The sequence below is a fragment of the Haliotis rufescens genome, unplaced genomic scaffold (genome assembly GCF_023055435.1).
Source record: "Haliotis rufescens isolate VD_foot unplaced genomic scaffold, xgHalRufe1.0.p SCAF_19, whole genome shotgun sequence".
Classification (NCBI taxonomy): Eukaryota; Metazoa; Mollusca; class Gastropoda; order Lepetellida; family Haliotidae; genus Haliotis; species Haliotis rufescens.
Window position 1 is genome coordinate 10,804,260 of NW_025963879.1, and position 15,821 is coordinate 10,820,080.

General features: G+C 45.1%; 3 protein-coding genes across 5 annotated transcripts in view; all 3 read left to right on the plus strand.

Annotated features, from left to right (window-relative positions):
* The first annotated feature begins 6,612 nt into the window (after nt 1-6,612).
* Nucleotides 6,613-15,821, plus strand: part of LOC124138953 (sushi, von Willebrand factor type A, EGF and pentraxin domain-containing protein 1-like) — a 49,317-nt gene continuing 40,108 nt past the window's right edge. For 2 of the 3 annotated variants that reach the window (XM_046505875.2, XM_046505877.2), the window contains exon 1: nt 14,376-14,624. In XM_046505875.2, coding sequence (XP_046361831.2) covers nt 14,385-14,624 — 240 coding nt within the window. In that variant the 5' untranslated portion in view covers nt 14,376-14,384. Of the gene's footprint in view, nt 6,653-14,375; nt 14,625-15,821 lie in introns of those variants that run through there. The other variant, XM_046505876.2, reaches the window with a different exon arrangement.
* Nucleotides 7,267-9,870, plus strand: LOC125381698 (collagen alpha-2(I) chain-like). The gene has a single exon (XM_048399138.1). The coding sequence runs from the start codon at nt 7,267-7,269 to the stop codon at nt 9,868-9,870; it is 2,604 nt and encodes an 867-aa protein (XP_048255095.1).
* Nucleotides 9,886-10,251, plus strand: LOC125381699 (circumsporozoite protein-like). Its single transcript, XM_048399139.1, has one exon. It carries the CDS (start codon nt 9,886-9,888, stop codon nt 10,249-10,251), a length of 366 nt encoding a protein of 121 aa, XP_048255096.1.

Below are 15,821 nucleotides of genomic sequence, written 5' to 3' on the forward strand. Positions count from 1 at the left end.
TAGTGAGAAGTTCACTATCAGCTGTCCTGCCTGTCATTACATTAGCTGAGACGGCCATTATTATCACATAATCTTTCTCTGGTTTTCATGTCTCCCATTAATGTCCTAATCATGTAGAATATTAGGAACATAACTTTCAGAAATTGCTCCATTTTGTTGATACTAACTTCAAGAAATGGAGATACGTTGTACCTTCAAATATATTTTAGAAGTTCATTTAACTCTGACATTTCAGGTCATTTAATAATTCATAAATTAATGATAGTATTATAGTATAATTTGAAATATTGTTGGATTTAAATATGCTCTCTGAAGTACTGGCCAGTCTTCCTGCTTGCTGTAAATGCCAGAAGTGAGTCTGAATATGGACTCCCTTACAACATTGCTCTGTACAGTCAGTGGACATTGTGCACTGGTACCCTGCTTCTGTTGTCATGGCTTGTCTTATTTACCCTCCCATGTATTGGCTCCATGCTTCTCCCCTTCACAAGGATACACCGACACATCTCTCGTGTAATGTTTACTCATGCGAAGGATGAGTTATTATTCCAGACTAAGTGAAACTCCGACAAAGGTCAAGAGAACTTTTGGCTGTGTTGGACACAAACTGAGTCTTCCCATTGTCTGACTACTGACACGACCTCTCTGCCACCAGGGCTCACTGGAAGAACAAGCTTTCCCAGGACATTTTGTGTGAAACTGTTACGTCTGTGTATACAGCTAAACTCAAAGACTGACAAAACATGTAAAAGAGACTCACCCATTTGTGGAATGTGGCCAAATGGATAGCTATACCCTGACCATTCACTATGATGACAATGTGCCCTGCATGCCCTGAAAACCACATGTCAAGCACAAACACCCAAGTGCAGCAAACATCTACATGTGCACATGCACAGGATACAGTTCCATCTAATTTATTTAAAGTTACATTTGTCAGCTGTGATACCAAAACAATCATTAAATGTAAATTGTAAACTGGATATAAAACGATACAGTTTGAAAGTAAGATTATTGTTTCATGTGATAAACAGATAAGCACAAGGCAAAAGCAGCAGTCACATGTACAAGATCCCACAGCAGTTGGCAATGGCAGTTGGATGAATCCCATGTTGATCACTCCAACTCAAGTGGCAGTACAACCAACCAACCACTGCCATGACCCCACCTCCACTGTCAAGTGGCAGTACAACCAACCACTGCCATGACCCAACCTCCACTGTCAAGTGGCAGTACAACCCAACCACTGGCATGACCCCAACCTCCACTGTCAAGTGGCAGTACAACCAACCACTGCCATGACCCCCACCTCCACTGTCAAGTGGCAGTACAACCCAACCAACCACTGCCATGACCCAACCTCCACTGCCAAGTGACAGTACAACCCAACCAACCACTGCCATGACCCCACCTCCACTGTCAAGTGGCAGTACAACCCAAGCAACCACTGCCATGACCCCTACTCCACTGTCAAGTGACAGTACAGCCCAACCAACCACTGTCATGACCCCACCTCCACTGTTAAGTGGCAGTACAACCCAACCAACCACTGCCATGACACCACCTCCACTGTCAAGTGGCAGTACAATCAACCAACCACTGCCATGACCCCATCTCCGCTGTCAAGTGGCAGTACAGCCCAACCAACCACTGCCATGACACCACCTCCACTGTCAAGTGGCAGTACAACCAACCACTGCCATGACCCCACCTCCACTGTCAAGTGGCAGTACAACCCAACCAACCACTGCCATGAACCCTACTCCACTGTCAAGTGACAGTACAGCCCAACCAACCACTGTCATGACCCCACCTCCACTGTTAAGTGGCAGTACAACCCAACCAACCACTGCCATGACCCCTACTCCACTGTCAAGTGACAGTACAGCCCAACCAACCACTGTCATGACCCCACCTCCACTGTTAAGTGGCAGTACAACCAACCACTGCCATGACCCCACCTCCACTGTCAAGTGACAGTACAACCAACCACTGCCATGACCCCACCTCCACTGTCAAGTGGCAGTACAACCCAACCAACCACTGCCATGACACCACCTCCACTGTCAAGTGGCAGTACAACCAACCACTGCCATGACCCCACCTCCACTGTCAAGTGGCAGTACAACCCAAGCAACCACTGCCATGACCCCTACTCCACTGTCAAGTGACAGTACAGCCCAACCAACCACTGTCATGACCCCACCTCCACTGTTAAGTGGCAGTACAACCAACCACTGCCATGACCCCTACTCCACTGTCAAGTGACAGTACAGCCCAACCAACCACTGTCATGACCCCACCTCCACTGTCAAGTGGCAGTACAACCCAACCAACCACTGCCATGACCCCTACTCCACTGTCAAGTGACAGTACAGCCCAACCAACCACTGTCATGACCCCACCTCCACTGTTAAGTGGCAGTACAACCAACCACTGCCATGACCCCTACTCCACTGTCAAGTGACAGTACAGCCCAACCAACCACTGTCATGACCCCACCTCCACTGTTAAGTGGCAGTACAACCAACCACTGCCACGATCCCACCTCCACTGTCAAGTTGCAGTACAATCCAACTAACCACTGCCATGACCCCACCTCCACTGTCAAGTGGCAGTACAACCAACCACTGCCATGACCCCACCTCCACTGTCAAGTGGAAGTACAACCAACCACTGCAATCACCCCACCTCCACTGTCAAGTGGCAGCACAACCCAACCAACCACTGCCATGACCCCCACCTCCACTGTCAAGTGGCAGCACAACCCAACCAACCACTGCCATGACCCCCACCTCCACCGTCAAGTGGCAGTACAACCAACCACTGCCATGACCCCCACCTCCACTGTCAAGTGGCAGTACAACCCAACTAACCACTGCCATGACCCCCACCTCCACCGTCAAGTGGCAGTACAACCAACCACTGCCATGACCCCCACCTCCACTGTCAAGTGGCAGCACAACCAAACCAACCACTGCCATGACCCCCACCTCCACCGTCAAGTGGCAGTACAATCAACCACTGCCATGACACCCCCTGCACTGTCAAGTGGCAGTACAACCAACCACTGCCATGACCCCCACCTCCACTGTCAAGTAGCAGTACAATCAACCACTGCCATGACCCCCACCTCCACTGTCAAGTGGCAGTACAACCAACCACTGCCATGACCCCCACCTCCACTGTCAAGTGGCAGTACAACCAACCACTGCCATGACCCCCACCTCCACTGTCAAGTGGCAGTACAACCAACTACTGCCATGACCCCCACCTCCACTGTCAAGTGGCAGCACAACCCAACCAACCACTGCCATGACCCCCACCTCCACCGTCAAGTGGCAGTACAATCAACCACTGCCATGACACCCCCTGCACTGTCAAGTGGCAGTACAACCAACCACTGCCATGACCCCCACCTCCACTGTCAAGTAGCAGTACAATCAACCACTGCCATGACCCCCACCTCCACTGTCAAGTGGCAGTACAACCAACCACTGCCATGACCCCCACCTCCACTGTCAAGTGGCAGTACAACCAACCACTGCCATGACCCCCACCTCCACTGTCAAGTGGCAGTACAACCCAACTAACCACTGCCATGACCCCACCTCCACTGTCAAGTGGCAGTACAACCAACCACTGCCATGACCCCCACCTCCACTGTCAAGTGGCAGTACAACCAACCACTGCCATGACCCCCACCTCCACTGTTAAGTGGCAGTACAACCCAACTAACCACTGCCATGACCCCCACCTCCACTGTCAAGTGGCAGTACAATCAACCACTGCCATGACCCCCACCTCCACTGTCAAGTGGCAGTACAACCCAACTAACCACTGCCATGACCCCCACCTCCACTGTCAAGTGGCAGTACAACCAACCACTGCCATGACCCCCACCTCCACTGTCAAGTGGCAGTACAACCAACCACTGCCATGACCCCCACCTCCACTGTCAAGTGGCAGTACAATCAACCACTGCCATGACCCCCACCTCCACTGTCAAGTGGCAGTACAACCCAATTAACCTCTGCCATGACCCCCACCTCCACTGTCAAGTGGCAGTACAACCAACCACTGCCATGACCCCCACCTCCACTGTCAAGTGGCAGTACAACCAACCACTGCCCTGACCCTACCTCCACTGTCAAGTGGCAGTACAACCAACCACTGCCATGACCCCACCTCCACTGTCAAGTGGCAGTACAACCAACCACTGCCCTGACCCTACCTCCACTGTCAAGTGGCAGTACAACCAACCACTGCCATGACCCCCACCTCCACTGTCAAGTGGCAGTACAACCAACCACTGCCCTGACCCTACCTCCACTGTCAAGTGGCAGTACAACCAACCACTGCCCTGACCCTACCTCCACTGTCAAGTGGCAGTACAACCCAACTAACCACTGCCATCAACCCACCTCCACTGTCAAGTGGCAGTACAACCAACCACTGCCATGACCCCCACCTCCACTGTCAAGTGGCAGTACAACCAACCACTGCCCTGACCCTACCTCCACTGTCAAGTGGCAGTACAACCCAACCAACCACTGCCATGACCCTACCTCCACTGTCAAGTGGCAGTACAACCAACCACTGCCATGACCCCCACCTCCACTGTCAAGTGGCAGTACAACCCAACTAACCACTGCCATGACCCCCACCTCCACTGTCAAGTGGCAGTACAACCAACCACTGCCATGACCCCCACCTCCACTGTCAAGTGGCAGTACAACCCAACCAACCACTGCCATGACCCCCACCTCCACTGTCAAGTGGCAGTACAACCAACCACTGCCATGACCCTACCTCCACTGTCAAGTGGAAGTACAACCCAACCAACCACTGCCATGACCCCCACCTCCACTGTCAAGTGGCAGTACAACCAACCACTGCCATGACCCCCACCTCCACTGTCAAGTGACAGTACAGCCCAACCACTCACTGCCATGACCCTACCTCCACTGTCAAGTGACAGTACAATCCAACTAACCACTGCCATGACCCCCACCTCCACTGTCAAGTGGCAGCACAACCCAACCAACCACTGCCATGACCCCCACCTCCACTGTCAAGTGGCAGTACAACCAACCACTGCCATGACCCCACCTCCACTGTCAAGTGGCAGTACAACCAACCACTGCCATGACACCACCTCCACTGTCAAGTGGGACAAATGCTTTCAATGCTTACTTTGAAGCAATTTATTGAATTACCACTGATTTGATTCTGTCCTAATTTTATTCTTGTCATTATGTTGACACAACTGGTTTTTTTCATAATGGAATACTACTTCCTGGAATACAGCAGTATCTAAACATAGTCTTTAGAAAGAAAACAATCCTTTTCAGCAACAATTGTAGGATCAAATCAAGGGTGAATCCAGCATTGTCAAATAGGAGTGTGTCACATACAAGTAATACTTCAATGTTTTGGGAAGCCATATTAATTTTGTTAAAAACACTTTAACTCACCAAATGAGTTAAAGTGTTGCAAATTAGGTTTACACGTAGACTACCCAATCAGTCATTAAAGTATTAATATGTTTTGGTGATTGCTATGAAAAGTGGAGCTGTACGTGCCAGACCCTGCTCCCACCTCCCACCATGTTTGACAGAAGTGTCCATGCACATGAAGTAGGCTGTCCCCAAGTCCACATCTTTAAAGGGGTAGCATGGTAGGGTCTGAGGTGTTGCCACCCAGTGGCCACCAGGCTGTCTACGTCAACCCATTACAAACTGTCATGATGTGATTGGACCTTGTCTGTACCCTACATTACTCACTCACCCATAGGGGTTCTGTGGCGGAATAACTGGTAACCCATGCTGGAGAGCAGATCGGTCCCTGGCTGATTATCTGTCATGGTGCTCGTGCTTTCAACAACTGGTTTGATTGTACAGGAAAATTGCAGTGCTCAATCCCCCATCACTCAATCACTCAGTCTCTCTCACTTAGTACTGCTTTGCATGGACAATGGATGAAACGCTAGTAAAATGGATCCTGTCAAGTTTTTGGCACTCTAAGTGTATTGGTAGAGTGCTCTACCTCATGAGGAATGTCTCCTGACCGGGAACCTTGGACTGATGCTTGATTGTGCTTTGCCCAATATATCATCATTTTAATGATACCCCAAGAAATCATAAAGATATTTAATTTTATGATATAAGCAAATGATCCATGCACATTTTCCATTTTATCAAATCATAGTTGATGAAACATCCATAAAATCTGAATTCTCCAGCTGTTTGAATTTAGTTGAAACATATAACTTAGTTTTGAATTTCTCTTAGGTTTGACACATTGAAACCGATATGTACGAGAAATCATCATGATAAAGTGGTTTTCATAGCTTTGTATAGACTTAGTTTCTTACCAACTATTCCTTTTACATAAATAATGTTCAGACCAGTCTTTGAATGCCATGCAAACACTTCAATGTCTTCATACATACATGTATTCAAGATTTTCTCCAGAAACAATTCAAGCTGAAATCACAGAGTTTGGGCACAGTTTGTTTTACTTGTGTTTGAATTCCACCCAGGTACACTCCCCAGCCAGGACAGAGAGTGCAGCACCGTGTGGGTTACAGACCTATGTCTGTTTGGTCTGCCTGCAGGTACAGTCACCAGGAATAATACCACAGTTGCAGGTGTGTAAACAAAACACCATTATGGCATTGCTAAATATTTGTGTGCTCTGTATATATTGTAGCATCGCTAAAAGTCTGAGGCAGGTTGCTGAAGTGAGTGAATTTAGTAGTCTGACTGAATGTTGTATACATGCATTGTGAAATAGTTTGGTTTTCACAAACATGTACTTTGAATAACTGGCACAAGTGTTCTAAAATGAGTTACTTTACAAATATTTTGATTCAATGAAGATGTTTTGGGTATAAGGAGACATATTTTTAACTCTAGTTTGCAGATCCGCACTGTACAAAAGTTGGAAACTGGAAAAACATTCAATCTGAAAAGTAATATTTTCTATTTGGCTGTGTACATACATTTAACACTTAAAATTTGATAAAGTTTGCTCAAAATCTGCCATATAAAATTTATTGGGTTTTTAAGACTGACCGAGTTTAACATGGCTTTAACAATACTATCACAGCATGTCAGCTTGGTGGGTCAGGAAGGCCAAAGTGACGTAGGACAAGTTATGTGTTTAGTAGATTTGTATACGAAAACATGTGTTGTGCTGACAAACCTTGAAACATAATCAGGGTGAATATGGGATTCAAACCCACAATCATAGATTTGTGGCATGCCTAAGGGATGTAACTCTGCTGGCATGCCTGAGGAATGTAACAATGCTGACATGCCTAAGGGATGTAGCTCTGGTGGCATGCCTAATGGATGTAACTCTGCTGGCATGCCTGAGGGATGTAACAATGCTGGCATGCCTAAGGGATGTGACTCTGCTGGCATGCCTAAGGGATGTGACTCCCCTGGCATGCCTGTGGGATGTAGCTCTGCTGGCATGCCTAAGGGATGTAGTTCTGCTGGCATGCCTAAGGGATGTGACTCTCCTGGCATGCCTAAGGGATGTAGCTCTTCTGGCATGCCTAATGGATGTAACAATGCTGGCATGCCTAATGGATGTAACTCTGCCGGCATGCCTAAGGGATGTAACTCTGCTGGCATGCCTAAGGGATGTAACAATGCTGGCATGCCTAAGGGATGTAACTCTGCTGGCATGCCTAATGGATGTAACTCTGCTGGCATGCCTGAGGGATGTGACTCTGCTGGCATGCCTGAGGGATGTAACTCTGCTGGCATGCCTAATGGATGTAACTCTGCCGGCATGCCTAAGGGATGTAACTCTGCTGGCATGCCTGAGGGATGTAAATCTGCTGTCTTGCCTAAGGGATGTGACTCTGCTGGTATGCCTAAGGGATGTAGCTCTGCCGGCATGCCTGAGGGATGTAACTCTGCTGGCATGCCTAATGGATTTAACTCTGCCGGCATGCCTAAGGGATGTAACTCTGCTGGCATGCCTGAGGGATGTAACTCTGCTGGCATGCCTGAGGGATGTAACTCTGCTGGCATGCCTGAGGGATGTGACTCTGCTGGCATGCCTAATGGATGTAACTCTGCTGGCATGCCTGAGGGATGTAACTCTGCTGGCATGCCTAATGGATGTAACTCTGCTGGCATGCCTGAGGGATGTGACTCTGCTGGCATGCCTGAGGGATGTAACTCTGCTGGCATGCCTGAGGGATGTGACTCTTCTGGCATGCCTAAGGGATGTAACTCTGCTGGCATGCCTGAGGGATGTGACTCTGCTGGCATGCCTAAGGGATGTAACAATGCTGGCATGCCTGAGGGATGTAACTCTGCTGGCATGCCTAATGGATGTAACTCTGCCGGCATGCCTAAGCGATGTAACTCTGCTGGCATGCCTAATGGATGTAACTCTGCTGGCATGCCTGAGGGATGTAACTCTGCTGGCTTGCCTAAGGGATGTAGCTCTGCTGGCATGCCTAAGGGATGTAGCTCTGCTGGCATGCCTGAGGGATGTAACTCTGCTGGCATGCCTAATGGATGTAACTCTGCCGGCATGCCTGAGGGATGTAGCTCTGCTGGCATGCCTAAGGGATGTAGCTCTGCTGGCATGCCTAAGGGATGTAGCTCTGCTGGCATGCCTAATGGATGTAGCTCTGCTGGCATGCCTGAGGGATGTAGCTCTGCTGGAATGCCTAAGGGATGTAGCTCTGCTGGCATGCCTAATGGATGTAACTCTGCCGGCATGCCTGAGGGATGTAGCTCTGCTGGCATGCCTAAGGGATGTAGCTCTGCTGGCATGCCTAAGGGATGTAACTCTGCTGGCATGCCTGAGGGATGTAACTCTGCTGGCATGCCTAATGGATGTAACTCTGCCGGCATGCCTAAGGGATGTAACTCTGCTGGCATTCCTGAGGGATGTAACTCTGCTGGCATGCCTGAGGGATGTTACTCTTCTGGCTTGCCTGAGGGATGTGACTCTGCTGGCATGCCTAATGGATGTGACTCTGCTGGCATGCCTAAGGGATGTGACTCTGCTGGCATGCCTGAGGAATGTAACTCTGCCGGCATGCCTGTGGGATGTGACTCTGCTGGCATGCCTAAGGGATGTAACTCTGCTGGCATGCCTAATGGATGTAACTCTGCTGGCATGCCTGAGGGATGTAGCTCTGCTGGCATGCCTAAGGGATGTAGCTCTGCTGGCATGCCTAAGGGATGTAACAATGCTGGCATGCCTGAGGGATGTAACTCTGCTGGCATGCCTGAGGGATGTTACTCTTCTGGCTTGCCTAAGGGATGTGACTCTGCTGGCATGCCTAAGGGATGTAGCTCTGCTGGCATGCCTAATGGATGTAGCTCTGCTGGCATGCCTGAGGGATGTTACTCTTCTGGCTTGCCTAAGGGATGTGACTCTGCTGGCATGCCTAAGGGATGTGACTCTGCTGGCATGCCTAAGGGATGTGACTCTGCTGGCATGCCTGAGGGATGTAACTCTGCCGGCATGCCTAAGGGATGTGACTCTGCTGGCATGCCTAAGGGATGTAACTCTGCTGGCATGCCTAATGGATGTAACTCTGCTGGCATGCCTGAGGGATGTAGCTCTGCTGGCATGCCTAAGGGATGTAGCTCTGCTGGCATGCCTAAAGGATGTAACAATGCTGGCATGCCTGAGGGATGTAACTCTGCTGGCATGCCTGAGGGATGTTACTCTTCTGGCTTGCCTAAGGGATGTGACTCTGCTGGCATGCCTAAGGGATGTGACTCTGCTGGCATGCCTAATGGATGTAACTCTGCTGGCATGCCTAAGGGATGTGACTCTGCTGGCATGCCTAAGGGATGTAGCTCTGGTGACATGCCTAAGTGATGTAACTCTGCTGGCATGCCTAAGGGATGTAACTCTGCTGGCATGCCTGTGGGATGTGACTCTGCTGGCATGCCTGTGGGATGTAACTCTGCTGGCATCCCTAATGGATGTAACTCTGCTGGCATGCCTAAGGGATGTAACTCTGCTGGCATGCCTGAGGGATGTAACTCTGCTGGCTTGCCTAAGGGATGTGACTCTGCTGGCATGCCTAAGGGATGTAGCTCTGCTGGCATGCCTAAGGGATGTAGCTCTGCCAGCATGCCTGAGGGATGTAACTCTGCTGGCATGCCTAATGGATGTAACTCTGCCGGCATGCCTGAGGGATGTAGCTCTGCTGGCATGCCTAAGGGATGTAGCTCTGCTGGCATGCCTAAGGGATGAAGCTCTGCTGGCATGCCTAATGGATGTAACTCTGCCGGCATGCCTAAGGGATGTAACTCTGCTGGCATATTGTGGCATCTTAGATGATAAAGCACTGCCTCAAAGCTGGAATAAAACAAATGTGAATTGTCTTTTATTTCTATGGACTTTCTGGGAAATAAACCTGAAATCATCCCTTGATACTTAAACTCAGGTTGAGGCGACCGTGCATGAATACGAAATGTAATATATTGTTATCTTCTGTTTTCATGAACAATGCAATGATGTTTTCAGGAACAATGCAATGATAGATATATTTGTTTTTAAGCAATGTGTTTTAATCAGGAATGGAATTCAACAGCCAGAATAACAATGTTTACTTTGCAGCCAGTAATTGTCAGTGTTTTATAGGCGGCCTTGTTGAGGTGGGGCTGGAGATTATTCTGGTGCACCATTGTCTTCCAGCGGTATAGTACTCATGGGGGTTTCCGCACCGTGATATAACTGGCATACTGTTCAAGGCGGTGTTAACTCACTCATTCACTCATTTGGGGCTTTCCATTGTCCAACTTGATAAACTGAGCTGAAAGTGTTTTGTTTTTAGCCAACATGAACAGAAAATTTTGAAAGTGTAACTAAAATGAGGTTCGGTACTCATTTATTTCATTTCACTTCTTTTGTAAAATATAGGGTCAGTACGATCTCTCTTTGAACTTTTGGCATTTTTGTGAACTGTGACAGGAATGAATACACAATGCCATTCAGAAAGTGGTCAGATGTAACAAATGTTACATTTGGGATAACACTTCCTTAGTGAAGCTCAAATTCTAGTAATTTTGGGCTTATCATCTGGCACTTTCATGGGAACAACGCCACACACTGTTGGGAGTACCAGTGATGCAATGAGTATTTGAATAATCAATCATAGGTCATTAAGCATGTATTACTTTTCTCCGCGGTAGTCTCCCAAAACAACTACAAGCCATAGTCACTACACGCCATAGTCACTACACGCCATAGTCACTACACGCCATAGTCACTACACGCAAGAGTCACTTCATGCCATAGTCACTACACGCCATAGTCACTACATGCCATAGTCACTACATGCCATAGTCACTACATGCTATAGTCACTACACGCCATAGTCACTACATGCCATAGTCACTACATGCCATAGTCACTACACGCCATAGTCATTACACGCCATAGTCACTACAGTTAGTACAAACAACAAAGGCAAAGTACCCACTGACATAGTGGAATAGACCAGGAGTAGGGATTAGATGGAGAGGAATGAGCCGAGATATTAAGCTGAGAAAGATGCCCTCATATTAGAAGTTGAGTATTCAAAAGTATTCAAACATATATAAACATTGATATAAGAGTTCAGACAACGTGAGTTATCTAATTAGAAGTAAGCAAAACAATATTAAAAGATATTAAGTAACTATGGTATAAATACGCAACATTTCTCTTGCTACTTTTAAAACAAGAATTTTTGTGTATTATTTATAACGAAAACAATCTGGATCGTTACATCATTGATTGGATGAAACAGACACAATCATGGCAACAGCGGTAAACGTGACATGAATCGTGATCCCGTTATACTATTGAAATCCTTTTGTTATATCTAACTTAATTTTCTAGCATTAATTACAAAGATGTATACCGGTAAATCTTTGTGAAAAATATCTCCTATTTATCGAGTTTGTAAACGATTTGAAATTAACCATCGTTCTGTTTTTTGCCGAGAACAAAGTACATATTTGAAATCAGTTAAATTTAAGATATCAGCAGGTTGAAGGCCACACTCAAAGCAACAGCATGCCACTCCAGAACCACAACACAATCCTACATCAGGTGCCAAGAATATACACCAGCTCAATCCCTTGATGCTGTTGGACAGTTACTAAAACTCAGTTTACTTTTTAAAATTTAAAGATCATATAAAAATGTTAAAAAAGTGCAAAAAGGATTAAATAATGATATGACATGTATATGTATGCTTTGTTATATGTTAATATAAACATATTTGGACTTATTCAAATATCATTCCACTTGGGGATAAAGGGAACAGGCAGCAGATTACCTGCCCACTGGACAATAAACTTTGTTGTTTTAGGGGATAGTGATTGTGGGAGGATACCCCATTTGTTACTCTACTTTCAACAACACCATAGGGCAGGTAGAAGATGGAATGAGCCATTGCAGCTGACAGAAACAACTGAGAAAATAAACATGTGGTAACCTGTATCAATTTACAGAAACAACTACCTCTAATCCAATCCCATGCATTGTTTTCAAATGGTCATGTCAATATTTGCAACATTTTGAAACTGACAACAAGACATTGTAGGCTACAGTCCACCACACACAGAAACTACACAAAAGTAACTAAATCTCATGGCACATGTCAATCTGTTTACCCAGATTGGATTAGCATTGCCCTGAGTACTTCAACCACACTGCACCATTGTGCCATTCCCTCAAATTCATGGAAATTGTTGCTAAAAATAAGCACAAGTGGGTATATATTGGCGCATACCTATCAGCAATGTTACTTTAAGAAACATTTAGTATGTTTCACAACAGTACTGGTACTGGTCGTTCAAGATGCTGAAACTGATTGCTTCATTTGCCTGTTGATTCCTTTGAACACAAATGTCATCGGCAATAGCTATGTCTCCGAAAGTGTACAAAATATAGAAAATGTTTTCCTTGGGAAACAATTTGTGATTTTTCTTCTTCATAAGTGTGATTATCAGACAAGACTTATACTAGATGGGTTTCTTCCACATTGTTTATGATTAGGACAAAATATAACAAATCAGACGCACATGTATGAGTATAACTACATTATTCCAATATTATACTCACTGCCAAAACAAACACGCATACCATACATGTTGGTTAATATATGAAGAATTACTCAAATTCAGGAAATATTAGATTGGTAGATGAACAAACGAACATACTGTTACGTTGTGTGAATGGACGCTCATAAACACATCACATGTGACGTCATAGATCCATGACTGGAGATTTGTCTCGTGCAGGATTAGCATGTAAAGTTTGGAAATCATGTGCAGCATATCGTGATAAGAATAAAGACACTCTGGGGTAACACTTGACTGATTGTTAGTTTTGTCATTAAGTGATACACACTGGAAACATCTCTTCTTAACATACATACTTCTCTATATATTTCTATGGTTCTATGGTATAGTTTACTTATTTTCTTTGAAGAAAGTATTTTTTATATTTGAAACAAATCACTTTTCCGTATTAAACTTATACTTATTTTCCACATTTATATAAAAAAATATTGAAATTAAAAAAATTGTACTGTGTGGAAAATAAGTTGTTTCAGAATTTTGTACCAATTTACTCTCATTGTCAGCTTGGAGGTAATACTGTTTATATAATTGTACACTCATGAAGATCCAGGTTAGAATAGGCCTTCAGCGACCCATGCTTTGTGTAAAAGGCAACAATGCTTGTAGTAAGAGGCGATCGACTAACAGGATTGGGTGGTCAGGCTAGCTGACTTGGTTGATCAATGCTCATGGGATTGTCTGTTTCAGACTTGATTATTTACAGACCGCTGTCATATAGCTGGAATATTGCTGAGTGTGGCATTAAACAACAAAGAAACAAACAAAGAAACAAACATATAATTGTAAACATGTCAAAACACAATTTATTTCGCTTAATAAACATGTGATAGTGGTTCAAATCCTGGTTCGCCCTGGTTGTGTTTTCACATTTTTCCGCATCATACCCATGACCGAGGGATTGACCAAAGTGATAAATGTCTGAGACTTGCATCACTTCTGGCTTTCCTCCACATCAGGATGACCTTCAGCGGGATGTAACTGCCATATGGTTCAAAGTGGTGTTAAACCAAATTCACTCCCTCAGTCACATATTCTTTATATTACATGCCCTTGTTGAAGTCATGTTCAAGAAATATTCTCTATATCCAAGGCTCTTGTGGAAGGACTTTTCAACAATATTATTAAAATCATATCCAAAAATTCCAATGTATTGACAATCAAATTAAATCTTTAGTTGTGGATTCTAACATAGTATTAGATGTTACATTAGCATGTTGTAGAAATGAAGCATCACTTAATTAATTCATTGTAATGATAATGACCTTTGTACAGCAAGATTCCTCACATAAATGCTGCATCCTCTATTTCAGGCAGTTTATCACTGCTCCTCTCTCCCAACATGACAAGAGTTATAGACCTGGTGCCACCTTCAAGACCTGCCTATTGTGTTGTGAGTGGGATCAGGTTTCCCCCTGGCCAGCATGTCGTCATTATCTGTGTGCTGATTGTGTGGAGGTCCCACCACTGCCAGTACTGGAGCCCTCACTACAAGTAAGTACCACGGTCACTCTGCTCAATATATTACAGCAGTAGTTTTAGTTTATGTGAACAATTCTAAGTCCTCATCATGAATTTATTTGAAATAATATGTTTATTATATCCAAATGTTTATTTTCAATTAAATCTAATGATAATCTATTTGCTCAGTTTAAACCTATGACTCTCTGACCTTTGGGACTGGTGACTGCTGCTAGTGGAGAATGTGTACCCAATGTCACCACCCAAGTATTACAGTGTTTTGGGGTGGGGAATTCTAGCAATATCTCACATGGGGACGACAATACCAAGTAGGTTTTTTTTATAAAGATCAAATTATGAATTGATTTCTCTTTGCAATGCAAGAGGTCTGTTTGTACATTTGATTGCATTGTAGGCTTCCATGACATCTAAATCGTCTCGTTCCTGGAATACTGATACAAAATAAGCAGCATGAAGAGTGTCCACCCCTAAAAACGAAGCGAAATTTAATGACAAAAATATTTATGTCAGCCAGGCAAATACCATGGTTACCACAATTGTCAAGAAAGGTATTGTGATGCCCTGATTGGCTGTGTGACTGGTCCCCTGTCTAAGTCAGGTACAGCTGTCTGCATGCTCTCACTTTCTTGGGGATCTATACTCATCAATAGGCAGTACACTGTTTTGTTCTTTTAATAACCAATAGTTTTACATAGTCTCTGGTGATATGTCACATTTTGCATTCCAATCCTTTAGCTATATTGTTGCAATGGGAGAAGTACTCCAGAATTGGGCAAATAGTTTAGCATTGCTGGTGAATAACATTCACAGATAATACAGGCACAAACTGGTGTACTCCCATTACCTCGCCACCTTGATGACACCTGATGCTTACTTTTCACTTGTAGAAATATATCTGTTATTCTTGTCATTGTGTTTGGTAACTTTTATACAGTTTTGATATGTTTTCATTGGATGCAACATTGATTGTGGATTGAAGACCTGGACACAATTCACTTCACATTTGATTTATGTCTATTATGTGAAGGAGAGACAGAAGTTGATCTGTTGTAGCAAATGTCATTCTGAAGTCACTTTCTGTGTTCACTGACATGTCTTTGATGTCATTATTTGTCAATATATCACTACCATCTAGGGTGCGAAGGCTTAGGGGCTATTATATTTCATGGGCAACAACTAATTGTTAATATTTCCATCACACATCAATCT

Coding starts and splice junctions, on each gene's coding strand:
- LOC125381698 (XM_048399138.1), top strand. CDS start 7,267: ATGCCTAAGGGATGTAACTCTGCTGGCATGCCTGAGGAATGTAACAAT.
- LOC125381699 (XM_048399139.1), top strand. CDS start 9,886: ATGCCTAAGGGATGTAACTCTGCTGGCATGCCTGTGGGATGTGACTCT.